This window comes from Hylobates moloch, unplaced genomic scaffold (genome assembly GCF_009828535.3).
Source record: "Hylobates moloch isolate HMO894 unplaced genomic scaffold, HMol_V3 SCAFFOLD_3, whole genome shotgun sequence".
Taxonomy (NCBI): Eukaryota; Metazoa; Chordata; class Mammalia; order Primates; family Hylobatidae; genus Hylobates; species Hylobates moloch.
The window spans coordinates 105,702,406-105,721,761 of NW_026652278.1; the positions used below are offsets into that span (position 1 = coordinate 105,702,406).

The following is a 19,356-nucleotide window of genomic DNA, read 5'->3' on the forward strand; positions in this document are numbered from 1 at the left end:
CTCTTTTAAATTATGCTTGTTTTATTTATCTTTTTTCATGTCATAGATAAACATTTGCCATGCTTCATTTTTCCATCAAGCATCCTCCCTATTTCCGAAGTCGGTTCAGATGTATATAATATATATAATTCAGGGTATTACAGTCCCTTGGATGGAAGAATTATTTGTTGAATAACTGCTATGAGCCAAATTTTAAATTGAGAGATAAAGATTATTTACTGAGTAAAAAAATATTTTCTCTTAAGTAACTTCCCTTTTAGATAGATATTTAAGGTTAATGGCAATGGAAAAATTAGAGTACAGAGCTAGATTAGGTAGGTATCATAACTTTTAAATTTTTTTCTTTTTTCTTTTTTTTAGCACATAGTAGATGTGTATATTTATAGGGTACATGAGATGTTTTTATACAGGCATGTAATATGAAATAGCTTGTTGCTTTTTAAGAGAGATTGTGGACTTGAGGATAGGTAGTGGTAGGGCTGGCTTAGGTGGAGAGGGTATCTCAGAGGTTGAACATAGAATCTGGTGAACAGCTTGGCATGATCAAAGTGGAAGGAAGGGGTTGGAAATAAAGTCGGAGCACCTACAGAGCAAAGAAGTAGCTAAACTCAGTGAAGCAAAAAATAAGCAGGTATAGAAGGTTCTCTGTGATGAAGAAAGATTATGAGGGGGAAGTGAGTGTCAAGGTCACCCAGAAGACTGTTATGGTAATCCAAGAGAGACGAACAGGGCTTGGATTGGAATGGTCATACCGGAACAGCAGCAGGGAGGAAAACAGGATGGTTATCAGCACTCAACTAGGAATAAAGAAAAAAGAGAACTGTGAATAAAAATAACTTTAAAGTTATGTATTTCGATGATATTAAAAAATGATGGTCATCGACAGAAATACAAATTTCATGTGAAAGTCAGAGGGAAAGTAAAAACATTGCTTTATATGTGGTAAGTTTGAAGTGGTGGCAGGATGATGTTTATTTTCATTAATTGCAGAGAGTTTATATGCAAATAGCCAATAAATAAAAATGTGATCTTTCTCTTTGGGTATAGTAGAAAGAGTATGAAATTTAGAGTTTAGTGTCCTTAATTCAAATCTTAGCTCTACTAAATTCTGGATGTCTGATCCCTGGCCTCAGCTTTCTCATCTGTAAACTGAGTTAATAATGATAATTATATTTAAATGCACACATATATGAAACAGAGTAATTCTAAGGATTAAAATGAAATGACGTTTTTGAAAGCACTTATGTGCATAGTAATATTACTTATTATATCACCAGATAGTCCCCCTTTTTACGTGAGAGGACAAAAGGAAATTTGCTTACTAAAAGTATTAAAAATGTCTGTGAAAATATCATATGAACTTGTTGTTATTTATTTATCTTTTTTATAAGACGGATTCTCACTCTGTCACCAGGACTGGAGTGCAGTGGTGCGATCTTGGCTCACTACACCCTCTGTCTCCAGGGTTAAAGCGATTCTTCTGCCTTAGCCTCCCCAGTAGCTGGGATTACAGGCACCCGCCACTACACCCAGCTAATTTTTTGTATTTTTAGTAGAGATGGGATTTCGCCGTGTTGGCCAAGCTGGTCTCAAACTCCTGACCTTGTAATTCGTCTGCCTCGGCCTCCCAAAGTGCTGGGATTACAGGCGTGAGCCACCAGAACTCGTTGTTTTTAATATATACACAGATAGATATAAAAACAAACACATAAAGTTGTATGTTGTGTGTATACAGACATATATTTCCTACCTCCATTCACTTAGAGGGCCTAGAAGCAAAGATACTTCAGTAGCAATGAGCAAACCTAGCCTACATCTTGGTTTCCAAACATAATTTTCCAACAGAAGAAAATACAGCTTCTTGGGAAAATGGCTGATTTGAGTAAGAACAGGCTCGGAAAATGATGGGGCATATCAACCTGAGGCAGCTCCCAATGACTGAATACAGAGAAATCTGAGCAACAACATAACTAATAAAAATAAATAATAACGCATAGAATAAAAGGAATAGCCCTGGGTCTTTACTAATAGAAATAAATAATTGCATAAATAAGTAAATAAGTGGAGGAGAAGGGACAGCGTTTTTTACGGTAGAATTCCAATGAACAAATCTAGAAGAAATACGGAAATTATAACTAGTACAAAGGCAATCAGCAATCTAGCTTGTGTTTAACTATCAAAAATTGTATTAGCAAATTGTTTTCAACTATGGAATTCTGTAAAAGTTAACCCATTGTGTTTAAGTCATCATAGAGGGAACAAGTTGAGACACAATTGCTTTGTATAACTTGGAATGACTTTTGCTGGCTATTGAACTCCCAGATGTATTTAGAAAAAAAGATTAGGGGGCCGGGCGCGGTGGCTCACGCTTGTAATCCCAGCACTTTGGGAGGCCGAGGAGGGTGAATCACGAGGTCAGGAGATCGAGACCACGGTGAAACCCCGTCTCTACTAAAAATACAAAAAATTAGCCAGGCGTGGTGGCGGGCGCCTGTAGTCCCAGCTACTCGGAGAGGCTGAGGCAGGAGAATGGCGTGAACCCGGGAGGCGGAGCTTGCAGTGAGCCGAGATTGTGCCACTGCACTCCAGCCTGGGGGACAGAGCCAGACTCTGTCTCAAAAAAAAAAAAAAAAAAAAAAAAGAAAAAAGATTAGGTTATGAAATTGCCATTTTTAGGTGTTTATTCTAAAGATAAAATGGAATTACAAGTGCAAAACAGAATTTTGTTTGTTTGTTTTAAACGTATGACTGCAAGTTTTACATAAATTATTATTTGAGGAAACGGCACATGCAAGGAGCTTCTATATAGTATGTTAAATGATGTAACCAAAATACCAGAAAACTATTTTGTTCATAGTACCATTTTTCAAATATCTGAAGTTGGTCTTTATTAACCATATGTCTGCATGATACTGAACATTGTACTTTTGAGATATATGATATTGGCATTGATGCAATGCATTTCTTATTTTACTATTTTATTCTTGATTCCTTTTTGAGTAAAATAAACTTGACCCTTTTTTGAGGTAATGAGTGGAAGTAGATTCTTAAAAATTTGTTGGTGATATTAACTACATCATGTTGAAAATAACAATTGCAACTGACGTTCATTGACCACTTTCTATCTCCCTTCTGTTTTGCAAAATTATAACTTTATTTAGTTTGAATTACTTAGATAACTGTCTATTCTTCCACTTCTTTTTGCAACTAAGACCTGCCATAAATCTGTGCAGGTATCTGTATAGTATACTGTTTCTGTTTCAGTGTTAATAATTTATAACTGAGACCTATTTCCACTTTGAACTAGGGTTCAGTAGGATGAAAACTAACTTTGTCTTTTATGTATCACACTTGATTGTCTAATAATTTCCATAAGCAGCAGTTGCTCTCCACATACAGATAGAACCCTATAACTAACGAATCTCTCCCTTGGTCCCTCCTAAAAAGGCACTCCATTTCTCATTTTCATTAACTTTGCTACAGCATGGCCAAACTCAATAAAATTTTTTTTTCTGTTTTCTTTGTCTTTAATATTGTCTTTAATATTTCACTTGGCTGTTTCAATTTATCTTGGTAAAATATTTAGATATGTAATATCTGTTCACTTTTGAAACTAAATTTTCAGTTTTAGTCAAATGTATAATGATACTGCAAGTTGAGCAAACTGTGATCAAAGACCATGGTAGTACCTGTATTGATGTTACATGCGTGTTCTTTACACACCTAAGCAGTATAGTGACAACTGAGTGTGTTTACCTGGAAAAACTGTAGGTATTTTCCCTAAGCCCATGTACTTTGAGGTTTTAATGTGCAGGATGAGAACAGCATCCAGCCAGGAACAGCCTAATGCCCCGATGTCATGGGATTTGACAAGCTTGCTATGCACCTAATAACCATAGGTTTCTATATCACATCACCTTTGCCTAAGACATAATAGATACTCTACTGATTCTAAATATCCAATACTGTTTTTGTGTCCTAAACTTAAATTTCAAATTTGTCACAAGTTAATCTCCTGAATCAAACCTAGGAAGAGAAGTTTCCTTAGGCAACACAGATTGTACCAATGCATAAACAGTTATTTGAGAATGAAACAGAACCAAAGCTTTGCACACTTTGTTTATGGCTATTTTCAATTTTATAAATTAACAAGGAAATTAAAGATCTTATGAAGGGTGAGACAAAAAAATTTCTGGAAAAATATTTTTGTCTTCCTTTGTACCATTTCTATTTAAATGTTAATGTACTGTGTTTCCATCTTAAAGTCACACAAATGTTTAAAAACTATAACAGTTTTTAATGAATAGTTTTATTAACTACTAATCCTCCTGTTTTCAATTCAAATTTCCTAGTCTTTGTAGAGCTTGAAACTTTCCTCTGGGATACATGAAGTCTACTACTTTAGGCTGGCAATCCTCTCTCATAACTCCTATTTGCACTGTTTTCCTTTCCCCTTCATCTCGAGCCTTGTTCACACTCAGTGCCTACTGGTGGCATGTTTAGCTGCCCTGAAGCATAGCCTCTGTAACTTTCCTTGTTCTCTTTCGGTTTGACTTTGATGAATGTCACTTAAGCCCCTGCAATGAGAAAACTGTATACACCAGTGACCCAGGCATCTAAATTGTCTGGGAATAGGCTGCATTACTGAAATCTAGGTTCTACTCCTTGTTAGACATATCAGTGTTCCAGTGACTTATAAAACATTTGATCCCTGATATCTGTAGGTTTCTCTTGTTTGAAAGCTGCTAAAAACATGCATATCATTGGAATGCAAAAGTAAAACAAGAGGTAGATGTGTGAAGCTCATTTAGACTTTTAAAAACTGGTCTAAGTGATTATGGCATGTCAAAGTACTTTATACACTCCTAAGTGGAGACAAACCTGTAAAACAGAACACCAAAGGCACAATTCTGTTGCAACAAGCAGTATATTGTAACTGAGTTTAAAGCCCCCTAACATTCCTGCACACTAAAGCACAGTAGATTTAAATAGGATCTTTGTGATTCCACATATCCTAAACAAGCAGTTTTTCTCTGTGTGAAGCCACATGCGTTTTCATAGAAGATTCAGGGATAAAAACACATCCGGGCAAGATATAAGAGTGAAATGTATAGACAAAAGGATTAAGGGTTCAAAGGCTTTTTTCTTCTTTTTCCCCTTTCCTTTTTGAGCTCAATTATCATTTAATGCCATAGACTGGATAGGTCAAGAGTTTGACTGAACAGAGTTATAAAGTCAACTAGGAAAATATTTTTTACCATATAAAAGAAAAAATAGAATACTATTCAGAGATGTCACAACTATCAGACCATATGCTGTAATGCCACTTGATTACAGGTTTATTTTTTCTAATTAGCTCATTTTGGAGTAGATTATTTGAGAATACCCATCCTTGGAATTGTTATGATATGTATATGCACATATGTATATATGTGGACATATTTATCTGTATTCTACATAGATGTATTTATCAAAATGCATTTCCATTTTTATATGTTTTAATAATGTCTCTCCCTTCACTTTTTTCTCCTGAAGTTTTCAACATATTGAAGTTACAGTATTGCAGTTTTACTACAGTACATACTTCAAATGTACTTAAGGGAATGATCATTTAAATAACATTTGACCAAGGGATAGATCCTTTTAATAAGTATGTGAAATTGATAGAAAGTTTTTTAGATTAATAAGTACTGAAATTTAAGGTATAGAATCATTCCACAGAACTACTTTGTACCCTGGAACTGGACCCTGTGGCATGATGGTAGCTTCTCAGCCAGACAGAGCCCATGAGATAGATGGCTCTGACAGGAACATTTGGGATCTGACATTAGATCTGTGGGTGGGGGGAAGAGAACTGATCTAGAGTAGATCATACTGGGTCCTACAGGGTATCCAGGCATGATATCACATAGTTGCTTCATCCACAATGTAGGAAACAGTCAACACTGGGGTTCTCACTCCGGCAGGGGGATACAGCAATGGGGAATTCCAGCAGCCATCAATACTTGGGAATCAAGCAAAAAGGGGCTGATCATTTGTTCTTGGCCATCATGATACTACCTGTTGATATTGATTATGGGACAAAGCTTCAGTATTGGGAAAGAAAAATGTTGTGATGATTCCACCTTGGGAGTTGCACTATTATTATACTTACAAACCTCTTCATGGCAGCCCTCCAGCTGGAGAGATGCACTAGAGTTTTGGTCATCCAGGCCAAATTCAGAAGTAAGAGTTAATTCTCTTCACTGACACCAGCAGGAGAAAAATGGAGTTATGTTTTGAGGGCAACTTAATTATTGGTTGTTTCTAGATATAGGTGAAGGTATAAGGACTTGTTCCTAAATGGCTAGTAAGATAGGACAGCAGGAAAACTTAGTTTTCTGAAGATGACTTCATTATGAGTCAACATTAGATGGAAGTCAAAAAATGTTTGACTTTTATTCTGAAATTAGAGGTGAATGGAGACAGCAGGTGAGATGTATCAAGGGTCCCAGGCATGAGAAACTGATCCAGAGAAGAATAAGAGCATGTAGACTCTATACTCGACTTTTTACAATTATTTATTATATTATTTAATTCTCACAATGGGGTAGATATTCTAAATCTCATTTTTTTAGGGGAAGAAATTATGCTTGAATATTATGCTTGAAAAAGATTTTCCCCCCAAATTTCATGGCAAATAAACACCTTAAGTGACAGACCCCAGACGCCAGATTCCAAAGCCCATGCCTTTTTGCTAAACCATCCTATACTACCATGTAATGTCTGATTTGTAGTATTTTTAACTTAAATTGTAGGGCAGATAATAAACAAACCTTAGACCCATCTGATTCAAAAAGACAAAAAAAATACAGTTGAGGAAAAATAATCATAGTTAGCTTCCTGTGCAATGCTGTATACCGGACACTGTCCTAAGTACTTAAGATGCACTGACTTATTTAATCTTTTCAGCAACACCATGAAGTAGAAATGATTATAACTCCCTTTTGTCAAATGGAAAAAGTGAGTTTTAAGAAGGAAGGAAGAGGTAAGACCCCAGATGACTTGAATCTGTGCTTCTCCAACTGACCTTATAATGCTATAAAGAAGAGTAGCTGGGATGAAAAATGTGTATCACCAAGTTACACAAAAATATTTCTAACCTTTCAAGGAACAGACAAACAAAATAGCGGGGGGAGTCTCTGAAGAATTATGATGTGATTTACACTACAGCAAGGTCCCTAATAATAAGATCGCAGGAAGAAGAAGGACAGAAGAGCTAGAGTTATCACGTGCTGAAACCATCTATGCTACTAGCACCTCCAATGATCAAAATAGCATCAAGGCCGATTTCTAAGTCTTAGATGTCATCAACAGGAATCTCTTGTTAGAGTGGAAGAGAGGTGAGGTAGGTTTCAGCCCAAAGCATCATATGATTGGCTAGTTTGGAGTTAGTTTACTAAACTGCAATGGAAGTAGCTCTAAAATTTCCTGAAAGTTGTCTTTTTCTTTTTTTTTTTTTTTCTCACTGCAACCACAGAGAGAACCCAAGGACAAAATTCAAAGTAAAATGAAAAAGGAGGGCTACTGAAGTATTACTGACAACAAATACGAAAAGTTGGGGAGTGCATAGAGATCTCTGAATGCGTCTTTTGCTCTGCTGAACAATGAGGTCAAGGATCTGGAAGACATCTTTATGCCATAGGAAAATTGATCCCCCCTTATCTTAGTGTGGAATAATAATAAACTGAACTATGTTCTCCTTGTTCCAGAGCAAGAAGAAAAAAAACTACCTTCTACCTTATGAGAGATGTTTTTTAACACTTGATCTCCGTAGCAGCTAGAATCGAATGTTATTAAAATAGAAAGGGCATATTTCAGTAAAATTGACATTTTAAAATGTCAGTGGTTAATGAAAGCCACCGTCTCTTTTATTGATAATTCTTTTTTTAGGAAGAATTTAGGACAAAATTAAACTGTCATGACATACTTCTTGGTCTACTAAATATAATATGACCTTTGTATTTAGTAAAACTTGACAAAATCAGATTAGAACTTTGCCATATAGTTTGAGTTATCAAAATATGAAGTCAGATCAATTTTATAACCGTAGAAACTTAAAAATTGGAAATTCTAATTTTAGACATTAGAAGTGGCACGACCAAAGTTTTATGGTGCCCATTTCTTCAGGACGCACAGTTACTATAGTTAGCATATATGTGAATTACTGATGTTTCATAGTGGCAAAGAATGGAGAGCTCCACCTGGGTATTTGAATGGGTTGTTGGTCATGAACACAAGTAGAAAATGCACATCTTTCTGCGAGTATTTATTGTAGGCTGCTAACTGTGGGGCATTTTTGAGTTTATGAGATGCCATATTATTGGTGGCTGTTGTCTCTAAAAGGTTAGCATTTGCTTTGAAGGTAAGACATGTTAGAAGTAAAGATACCTATGAAAAATAAAGAAAAACTGTGGAGAGAGGAGCAGGAAGTGAGTGTCATAGATTAAAGGCAATGTCAGTAAAGTGATGGCCACACAGAGGTGACAGCTGTGAGGAGGATTAGATATCACGGTCAGGCAGGGATCTAGTGATGGATCCATGACTGGAAAAGGGGAACCAATAATGAAAGAATGCAGAGAAGCTCTACAGGTAGAAAGAGTGGAATGAAAAGAGCTTTTCACTACATGTAATACCGTAGAGGCAAATGATGGCCAAACCATAGAGCTGTGTGTGTGTGTGTGTGTGTGTGTGTGTGTGTAGACATTTATGATAAGAGTAATCCTTCTGGACCACTAGAGAACAATAATTATATTTCCCTGACATTAGCAATGATTACTCTCCATATGTTTATAGTCACATTGATGCATATCCTGAAATATCCATGATGTGATCAACAGTCTTACTCTTACCTTATGAACCATCTTGTGGTTTGTGGCTACTGATGCTTTTGTGGCCACTGGCATTTTTGTTCTTTTCATTCCTCCTCATGTTCAGATGGCTACCAACAGATTTGGTGCCTGGACCAAAATCAAACATCTGAAAATATAATTATACAAGAACTGACAGAATAGTAATGTGACCAAAACAAAATCATTTTTAATGGTAATTGGATAAATGACTGCAGATTACTATTCTCGGAGATTCATTAAAGCATTTCTGTGAGTACATCAGTAATAATACGCATTTGTCTCTTTTTATTTAAATGTTGTGTTTGGGCCTGCGTATAGTGCTGAATAAATATTTGTGAGAAGAATGAAATAAATGTTTGCATAAACCACTCATATTTTAAATATGTGAAGGAAGTTTTTTTTATTGCTCATTTAGTCAGTAATCAGTTATGAGTGCCTGCTATATAGGGGCACTATCAGGAGTACTAGGGACAAACAGATAAATAAAATATAGTGTCTGTTCATAAAAAGACAATTAAAATACAGGGTAACAATCATCTTGATGGCTGTATGTCCACAGCAGGCTCCTAATCCTGTTGGCCAGGTAGGGCTTCCAAGAGGAGTCTTGCAGATACTGAGAGGGAGGGAGATGATCCAGGGGAGTAGTTATTAATAAAAGTCCAGAAGAAATTTCAAGGGAGAGAATGTAAAGATGAGATTATGAAAACTGGAATACTGTAGGAAGGTGGTTCGCACCTGTAATCCCAGCACTTGGGAGGAATGCTTGAGTCCAGGAGTTTGAGACCATCCTGGGCAACATGGCAAAACCCTGTCTCTACCAAAAATACAAAAATTATCCAGGTGTGGTGGTGCACGCTTGTAATCCCAGCTACTTGGGAGGCTGAGGTGGTAGAATCGCTTGAGCCCGGGGAGGTGGAGGTTGTAATGAGCGCCACTGCACTCCAGCTTGGGTGGCAGAGCCAGATCCTGTCTCAAAACAAACAAATAAACAAAAAACAAAAACTGGGGAAAGAAAGATCAGCTCAGATAGGAGTCCATACCACATTATTAAGGATTTTGGCTTTTTTTTTTTGAGACAGAGTTTCATTCTGTCACCCAGGCTGGAGTGCGGCAGTGCAATCTTGGCTTACTGCAACCTCCACCTCCCGGGTTCAAGTGATTCTCCTGCCTCAGCCTCTTTAGTAGCTGGAATTACAGGTGCGTACCACCAGGCCTGGCCAATTTTTGTATTTTTAGTAGAGATGAGGTTTCACCGTGCTGGCCAAGCTGGTCTCAAACTCCTGACCTCAAGTGATCCACCTGCCTTGGCCTCTCAAAGTGCTGAGACTACTGGCTGGCCAGGCTGGTCTCAAACTCCTGACCTCAGGTGATCCACCCACCTCGGCCCCCCAAAGTGCTGGGATTACATGTGTGAGCCACTGCACCCGGCCTAGATTTTCACTTTTATCTTGAAGATTATAGGGAGTTCCTTGAATAGGTCTGAGCTTTGGAAAGATCTCCTTGGCTAAGGCGCGTGGCAAATGGATTGAAACAGAGCAAAGCTAGAACCGGTAAACTCTTTAGGAGACAGTTACAGTAATTCAGTCAGGAAATAAATCACTGACCTAAAATAGTGGCAAAGGGATGAAAAAAAGTAGATTCTGCAGGACTGGATGTATGGGAAAGGTAATGTCAAACACTTCAAGATTGTCAGCTTGGGCAGCAAGGTGTATAGGGCTGCTGGTCACTGAGCCAGAGAAGACTGGACCAGGAGCAGGTTTGAGAAGGGCATTGGCTTAGGAAAGCACTGAGCCTGGTTAAATACTAAAGAACTAGTAGAAAAGGAAAACATTTTTTCTTAAAAATATTATTTAATAATTGCTCTTAAGGAAAAAAACCCTTAATTTTTAGAGATTTATCTGCATTTTTAATCATATTTATATTCCTTTCTTCTTCCTCTTTCCTTCTTCCTTCCTTATCTTCTGGTAGAGAAGATTAATTTTATGTGGACCTAAGTGTGATTTATAAACTTCTGACTGTAAAGATTAAACACATATAAACATCAGCATGAGTGTATTTACTATAGCTTATACAGATGAGAGCACCAAAGTTCAAAATGACAGCTGATAGTGTCCATCTAGAATTTATTTCCAGCAGCATGTAGCTAATAGCAATGGAGCTTAGAGGACATAAGACCACATTAACACAATTTTAGAAGAATGAAATAACAGCATTGGCTTTCTAATGTATTTATGACCGTATTTCCAGAGTTTTTGATTGCTTATGAAGTGATTTTGTTTTCAAAAGAAAAGTAGGGCAAGATTGAAAACTTGAAAATAATTCTCCCATTTTCCAGAGAGAACAAATGATATATATTCAGGATATTTATTTCAGTATGAATAATATATGAAGGATCATAAATAATTCTTTATACCTTGAAGTATATAGGTACATTTACTCTAAAGAGATCCTGAAATAAAACCCAAGTGAATGAAGTTGGACAATGAAATTCAAGTTCTTTTTGGAGCTCTAAGTTTTCCGTCTTTGAAATAAAATGAATTTAGTCTATTTATCATTCCATAATTGTAGTGCAACTGTTCTTGACTAAATGCACACTCATCATGCTGTTTAAAATAATAATAATACCATATTTTACAGTAACTCTCTGATGTCGGTGCAACACAACTGGAAGAGCCTACAATTATTAAATAATATTTTTAAGAAAATATGTACTATGTTTCAACATAGTACAAGAAAATCAGTTATCCTCATAATAAATCGGGTTTAATTGGTAATTCTAAAATAAATACTCATATATGCTCTAGTTGAACCAGCATCAGATATTTAGTTTGAACTTAGGTTTGTTATTGACTGATGAATGCCTTACTTCTGCCTGGAAGTGTATTTTCAATGTCTATGTCTCTTGCTTAATTTTAAATGTCATATGTGTGTATTTTGTAGGGAAAGTAGGATTTTAAAATATTTTGAAATCAATAGATTAAAATATTTGAGTATAGGATTACACAGAACTGAGCTCTGTGTTACAGTTGAAGAAATCTTTTGGTAATGACAAATGTATCAAAACATTTAAATCCATGTGTTGCAGCCCAAAAAGTTTATGGAAGGTTGTTATTTCTCTAGAACCTCTATGGTGAGTATACAAACTGAACATATAAATATATGTAGCTTAATGCCTGTGAACTTTCAAAGGAAAACACTGGCCAAATACTAATAGAAATAAGTAGTAGGAAAGGATAAATGAATATTGATTTTCTACCCTTAGTCATGAATAGTTCATTGGGTCTTCAAGGAGGCATTTGCTTAATAGTAAGACATTATTTGGGGAGGTTGATTATAAATGCTCGTTAGTACAATACTCCCGTTTTTCTTGTCTAGATGCTCAAGCAGTGTGTCTAACTACCACGGCGTGTGAGTCCTCTTTGATAGATAGGTCTGGACAACCATGGCGTGCAACACATAGAACATAGCCAGGCAGCTTTCTCCCCAGCCTACCATGAACAGTCACACCTCTTCTAAGATTGTTGTTCCTGTGGGCACCAGGCTTTGCCCATTAACTGATCTATTCTCATGCTATGCACCATTTATTTTAAAATCACCTTAACTGAGTATTTTTCAGATTATCTCGATCAGCTGGTTGCCAGATGGAAACTTACTAGAAGTGTTTATAAATTATACACTGGCTTAGGCTTCAAAAAATAGCTATTACAGCCAGATTGTAATGAAGCCCCCATCTTGCTTTTTTATTTTAATCACTTGACCCTCTCTTCAAAAAAGCTGTGGGGAAGCCCCTGCTTTAGTAGTTAACCAGTTTGGGGGGATTCTGTACACACGTATTTGTCTTCAAAATAAGTAGGAGTGCACAATGGCTAAATTGTTTTATTCACGTTGCATTTCAAAATCCAATCCGATGTGACAGAACATAGAATTAGCCAAATGGCCCCTTAGGCTTGCTTTGGCCACCCTACACTTCTGTCCTCATAGTCTCTTTAATGTCAGTCAGCGACATTTATTGAGTGCCCACTTTGTGTTGGGCATTGTGTGGAGTGGCCTTCGGAAAGCTATGCAAGCTGTTAGCACTGTTTATTAAAGAATGTTGTCCTTTATGTACCAGAAGTCAAGAGGCAGCAGTCTGGAATGAAAATAATAGCTGGAAGGAATGTAAAATTAAATTGGTTAATTGATGTTTGTGGGCACATGAATAGCTTGGCAATATTCATTTTGATTAATCTGTGTAAAGCATAAACAGCAAAAGTCATTTATATTGACCCCAATTAGAAAAATTATGCCACATGTCCATATAGGGAATTTAGTGTAGATCCATAAGTTATGCAACAGTTTTCCTGATTGATCAGTTATAAACAGGGCCAATTTGTAAAAATCATGAAGTGTTTAACTTTTAGTCAAATAAATTGTATTGAGTGTACCCAAACATGGAAGAAAATGGCATGCTGCCTTGCTTATTGCACAGAATGTTCCAATTTTCTTTCCACAGGTCAGTAATTCCCAAAGACAGGAGAACTTGTCCTTGGATTCATGTGACTATGTGGGCATTGAGAATTCTGCATGCAGTAGGGATAACCAAACATTAATTTAATTAGATAAACGCATTTGAGTGAAACAGTCAGTCTCGAATTATAGCTGCCATGATCAAAAACAGGCAGAAGGGCAGACAGTAATCAAAGCAGATTTCTAAATTCAGCAAGGGTAACATAGATCTTACATATTAATGATGATCTGAAAAATATGAAGTATTGACTAAATATCACGTTAAGATAGTTTTTTTGCACATGATAGTTTAGATTAAGAGAAACTCTACATGACCTTTTTAAATTTGTGTGATATTCTTGAATAACCTTGAATCTTGGAGGAGAGAAAAAAATTTAATTTCATGACTCTGAGTGAAACATTCTGATTTGCCACTTTAAAGACTCATGGCAATTTTTTTCAGTCTTTTTAATATGATAGCACTAGCCCTTTAAGAATAAATTAATTGGCCGGGCCCAGTGCCTCACACGTGTAACCCCAGCACTTTGGGAGGCCGAGGCAGGTGGATCACTTGAGGTCAGGAATTCGAGACCAGCCTAACCAACATGGTGAAACCCTGTCTCTACTAAAAACACAAAATTAGCCAGATGTGGTGGTGCACACCTATAGTCCCTGCTACTTGGGAGGCTGAGGCAGGAAAATCACTTGAACCCAGGAGGCAGAGGTTGCAATGAGCCAAGATTGTGCCATTGCACTCCAGCCTGGGCAACAAGAGCGAAACTCCGTCTTAAAAAAAAAAAAGCATACATTAATCAAAACATTTGAAGGAAAATAAAACAGTTGATTTGCAAAGACTTGTCTTACAAAGTCCTATAAAGCTGTCCTGCAAAGCCAGTTTGGGAGAGTAAGAATGTTTCCAGGCGACAGTTAGTTTACAGTTGTGACATGTAAAAGATGTGGCAGGGTGTAAGTGAGGCTAATACTCAGCAAAGGTGGAATAAGAGTGAAATGGTCCTCAACTTGAAAAATAGCTCCTGGATATCAACAAAGAGTATGCCACAGTGGTGTTTTCATCCTCCCTGTGAGTCTGCCAGGGAAACACTACTGAGTAAAGCCAGCCCAGAGAATGAGAAACCATGTGATTCCTATCCTTTTTGTCCCCATGCAGATGGACTAAATAGGTGATCACCTTCAACTATGGCCTTGTGTTAGGTGTGTGTTCAAATGTTACATATTCTGTGTCATAGAAGTGAAAAACTTCAGAGCTGGAAGGGATCCAACAACCGTCGAATCTAATTTTCTTTTTTTAAAAACAGGAAAATAGAAGCTCAGATTTGATAAAGGTTACAAAAGTCCACACAGACAAATTCATGGTGGAATCAAAACCTGGGATTAGTAAACCCTAGCTAAGAGGTCTTTTCAAAACTGCACTTCAGGAGTTGTGATCTAAGCCTTTAGGTTAAATTATAGAACTGAGACAGTTATTTCTTCTCTAAGGTGTTAGTTTCCTGATGGTTCTGTAATCATGACTTTTTATTTAAAAGGTGAAATTTAAAACTGCAGTGAATGATTTTTAGATTTGCTGTCATAGGGACTTCAGCAGCAACTTTCAGAAGATTAAAGCTGAGAAGCTAGCCTTTGTTCTTAGTCCTTAATCGCTTTTCTCTTATGATGGATTTGAAACACAGCAATACAGATGAAATAATAACAGTAAAAGTGCCTGGGAATTTAAGAAGACATTGCAAATATGTCACGTCATGGAGGCTTTGAATTTCACTTTCTAAGTCATGTATCAAATTCAAGTATCCTGCTCTAAGTGTGGTCAAACATGCAAATATTTGCTTTCTGAGTAATTTGCCCTAATGACTTTGAAGCATTTTTGAAAAACAGTGGTGACATTGTTCTGCCCTGGCAGAAAGCATATTCCTTGTCAGATGTCCACAGAGATCCTGGCTGTCTGCTGGCAGATTATTAAAGGATGGTGCTGCATTGTATTTGCTAAGCTTTCCTTCAGTTTGACAAAATGTTATGTATATAGGTTGTCATATCACCCAAGCTTCTGTGCCAAACCTGTCTGGCAGCCACTCTTAGTTAACCACTGGAAGATAGAACTAGAAACGTTTTAACTTCTGAAGTAAGGTCCTCTTCTGCAGACCCCTTACACTTTTATTTTTTATTGGAAAGTATCTGATCATCGGCAAAGTTTGAAGTGATCACACATAGGCAGCTGCTCGTTGGAAATTCTGTTTTCACAGCTATGATGTTTTCCAGGTTCCAGGTTGGTAATTTAAATCTATTCAGCCAGAAAATAGGAAATTTCAGCCATCACAGTAGCACCAGGTGTTTGTATTTGTCTTTCCTTGGCCCTTCCCTGTTTGAGCACTAAGCTTTAGCAGTGGGGTTCAGGGATCACTACATGGCATATTTGGGACAGTGCTAATCATAGGAGTATGGATATTATATTCATCAAGCAGAAAGTTTCTTTATTGGAGAAAGCATGAGATGATTTCCCCGAGATGAAGAAAAAGAAAGAGGGGTAGAAGAAAACAAATACCTAGTCATTTAGGGAAGTGTCTTCCAACAGTTGACAGCATGTTACTTGGTTGGTTCATACTCTCAGTGGTGTTTTCCTTCTTAACAAAGCACTGTAATTTCTTTTCTAGGAAAATTTACCCCAAATGGTGTTAACCTTTTTTTCAAAGGCCAAAAGGGAGGTTTATTGAAAATCTGGAAAAGAAATTAAATATTTGTCATACTTAAATATGTTTAAAATTATTAAATCTGTTCCTGTTAATCTGCAAAAAAAAAAAAAAAAGATGTTTAGGTCAGTGTAGTCCAGTTAAATATTGATATTATGAATTGCGTCCCTATCTGTGGTTGCCTTTTATTCATTTACCTCACAAACATTTGATACTATTGTGCATATTTAGGTATGGGAGGACGTCGGTCGGAGAAAACAGGCATATCTTGCAAAGAGTGAGAGCCGATAGTAGTCGCAACCTTATTCAAGACGATATTAACACAAATTAAGGGACTAATAACAAAGGTGTAATGAAGACTTGCAGGAGACAGGAAAGCTTTAAAATGAGCTTTGGAGACAGTGAACATGGACTGGTGGAGGAGGGGGAAGGCATGCTTGGCGGAAGAAGTAAAATTAAAGGCATGGCGGTGGAATGGGTAATGTATTAATGAGACAGAAAGATGACAGGAAACAATTCGAGATGTTAAAGCACAGCAAAATTATTCATCTAGCACCTAGGGGCATCTCCTGAATCTGCTGTGGTTAAATATTCCTTTTCCATGTGTAAGTACAGAGTTCCAGACCTCAGCTCCAGAATGAAGTGAGGAGGCTAGAGATAATTTTTAGGATTTACAACCAGTGTTTTAAGTGGACATAATTCTATTTTGAAGATTCTATTGAATTTTTAAAAAATAGTACACTAATTCCAAAAGTGGGCATGAGGGAGTGCATCTCTTTCAATAGCTGGAAAAATCTTGATTGGCATTCTTTGTTTTGGGCTTATATTCTGAATAAAATAGTTCATACATATTCAAGAAGAAGCATCTATTGTAAGACTTTGTGGACCACAGACCTTCTCTAGGTTCTAAGAACCTTATAGAAGGAGACAAAAAAGTTAAAACCACATCTTTGTAAAAGAATTTATAAACACACCATTAAACATCATAGCCTACTTAAATCCTACAGTACATGGTTCAAATATGTGGAAAATTTGTTGAGAAACTACCATATTATGATGAATCGTTAGTCTATATAAAATTATTCAGGCAACATGAAAGGCTTTGCTTGATGTATCCCAGCCAACAGATTAATCTTGTTACTGATTTTGAAGCATCATCTTTGTGAATACTTTCACTTAAAACTTTAACATTTAAAAGGTTTAGATTATGTTCCTTTTAACATGAATGGAGAAATGAGCCCCCTTCCATTGTTGTCATAATATTTTTGGTTCAGTCAGTAATTTTTAAAACATGATTTTAAGAGATGCCTTCACCTATAGCTGGGAAGTTAAAGTAATTTCACTGAATACTGGCAATGCCTCTCAGAAACTGGATTGTAAGGATGGGAACTTTATAATAAGCAAGATACTTAAGGCTCATAAACTCTGGAATGAAGAGTTATTCAAAACCAGATTGACAAAAAAGCAGCGTGGGGCCCTGTGGAAAGCAGCAATACAAAAATGTCCCTCTCGGATTTGAGTGTTTAGGGATTTGTGAACTCAAATCTGAGAAAGGTATTTTAGGAATGTTATTTTTAATTTTTTTTAAAAAAATGGCAAATGGTTTTTAGCTTTAAAAAAAATGACATATTGGAAAGGAAAATTCTGGTCTATCAAATGTAATATGGTTAGTTTCTAAATATCTTCCACATCCTGTTTTCCCCAAATAATTGCTTCCAATTCAATACTTTTTTTAGACATTTAATATTTAATTTATAGCATGTGGATGGATAATACAAAATCTAAGTCTGGACCCTGCACTGAGTAGTTTAAAGTGATTTGCAAAATAAGCGATATATACATGCAAATAACAAATGACGAAGGATAGGACTAATATTCAAATAATTATATATAATAATATTTATATTAATATATTTCATAGGGTTTTTAAACTATACTAGTTAAACTATATAATATATAAAATTTTATATATATAAATATATAGTTTTAAATACATATATATATATAGTTTTAGAGGAAACCCTAATGGAGAAATAAAGCTTAATCCATGTTAGTCCCTCACAAAGCTTTGATTTTGATCATAATTAGCTTCATACAGCATATCTAATGTATATTTGCTATGCTCATCTCAGTGGGAAACAATTTCTTTCAAAAATCTGTAATATGATTTCAAAGATTGGATGGTGTTGAAAGCCATCTTAATTATTGTTTGTAAAGCTGGGGAAAACATTTTCAAAATACTAAAAATTAAAACGAATTATAAATGAATCAACATGTTTGCTCTTACGTGGCACAATCATGAATAATGACAAACTACACAATTATAAAAACCAAAACTTCTATACCAGTGTCAGGTGAGCCATTTGATGGATGTATTTCCAATGAATATTACATGTTAAAAGAATGGTAAAAGGATGGCTAATTGTTTTATGTAACAATAATGAGAAAGATAGTATACATAAGCCACGTGGTTTCCACTTGGTTGAAGCAATTACAAAAATAATTTTTATCTGTTTTGCTGATAAAGCAAATTCATTAAAATATTTAGTATTGTGTGAATAAGAGACAGAGAAGAGGGAAATAAAAAGATTCAAAGGCATTCATTGAGTAATGCAAAAATTCTCATATGTAGAGACATTTTACCCAGCAGGAACTTAAGTCCATGTGTGAGGCAGGCTGCTTGCATGGTGAAAAACAAAACAACACCGCCCCCTCCCCTGCTCTCTGTCTGCCTCACCCCCCTCACTCCATTGACATGCATAGCTGGCCTGGTAGGTGTAAAAATAGACTGGCAGCGCCTGCACTGGAAATGGTCACTGAATGCAGCCTGCAGTTGCTGGGGGTTTTGAGTTGTCTCTGACACCAGCAAGCCAGCTAGCAGATGGGGAGAACTGGTGAGGGGCGTGGAAGGGAACTGAGCAGAGGAGCCAAGGATCATCTTGATGAATTGCCCACATTAGTGTACCCCTGGGAGCCCTGGACAGAGTGCAGAGGGCAAGGACGGGCCCACTGACAGCAGGAACTGTAGAGCTGAAATGGGGAATGCAGCCCTCTGCTCTTCTTGCCATGCGGATAAGAGCATGAGAGCACAAGGAAACATGCAGGAACTGGATAAAACCCCAGACTACTATGGCTGTAACAGTGAGGACATCAAAGAACCTGGAGTGTGGGTAAGTTTTAGGCCACAAAGGAGGAGGAAGGGAGGATGGTGGCATAAGAATCAACAGTAGACCTCATTGGTGAAACCTCTAAACTTCCTGGAAGGAAGTTGACAGAATAAA

At 36.7% G+C, this 19,356-nt stretch overlaps 1 protein-coding gene across 50 annotated transcripts in view; it reads left to right on the forward strand.

Annotated features, from left to right (window-relative positions):
* The window catches only part of ANK2 (ankyrin 2), a 698,346-nt gene that overhangs the window by 441,625 nt on the left and 237,365 nt on the right, over window positions 1-19,356 (forward strand). Inside the window, exon 1 of one of the 50 annotated variants that reach the window (XM_058436680.1) lies at window positions 18,930-19,245. The exons of the other annotated variants lie outside the window; for them this stretch is intronic. Coding sequence (XP_058292663.1) covers window positions 19,111-19,245 — 135 coding nt within the window. The 5' untranslated portion in view covers window positions 18,930-19,110. Of the gene's footprint in view, window positions 1-18,929; window positions 19,246-19,356 lie in introns of those variants that run through there. 50 annotated transcript variants of the gene reach the window in all.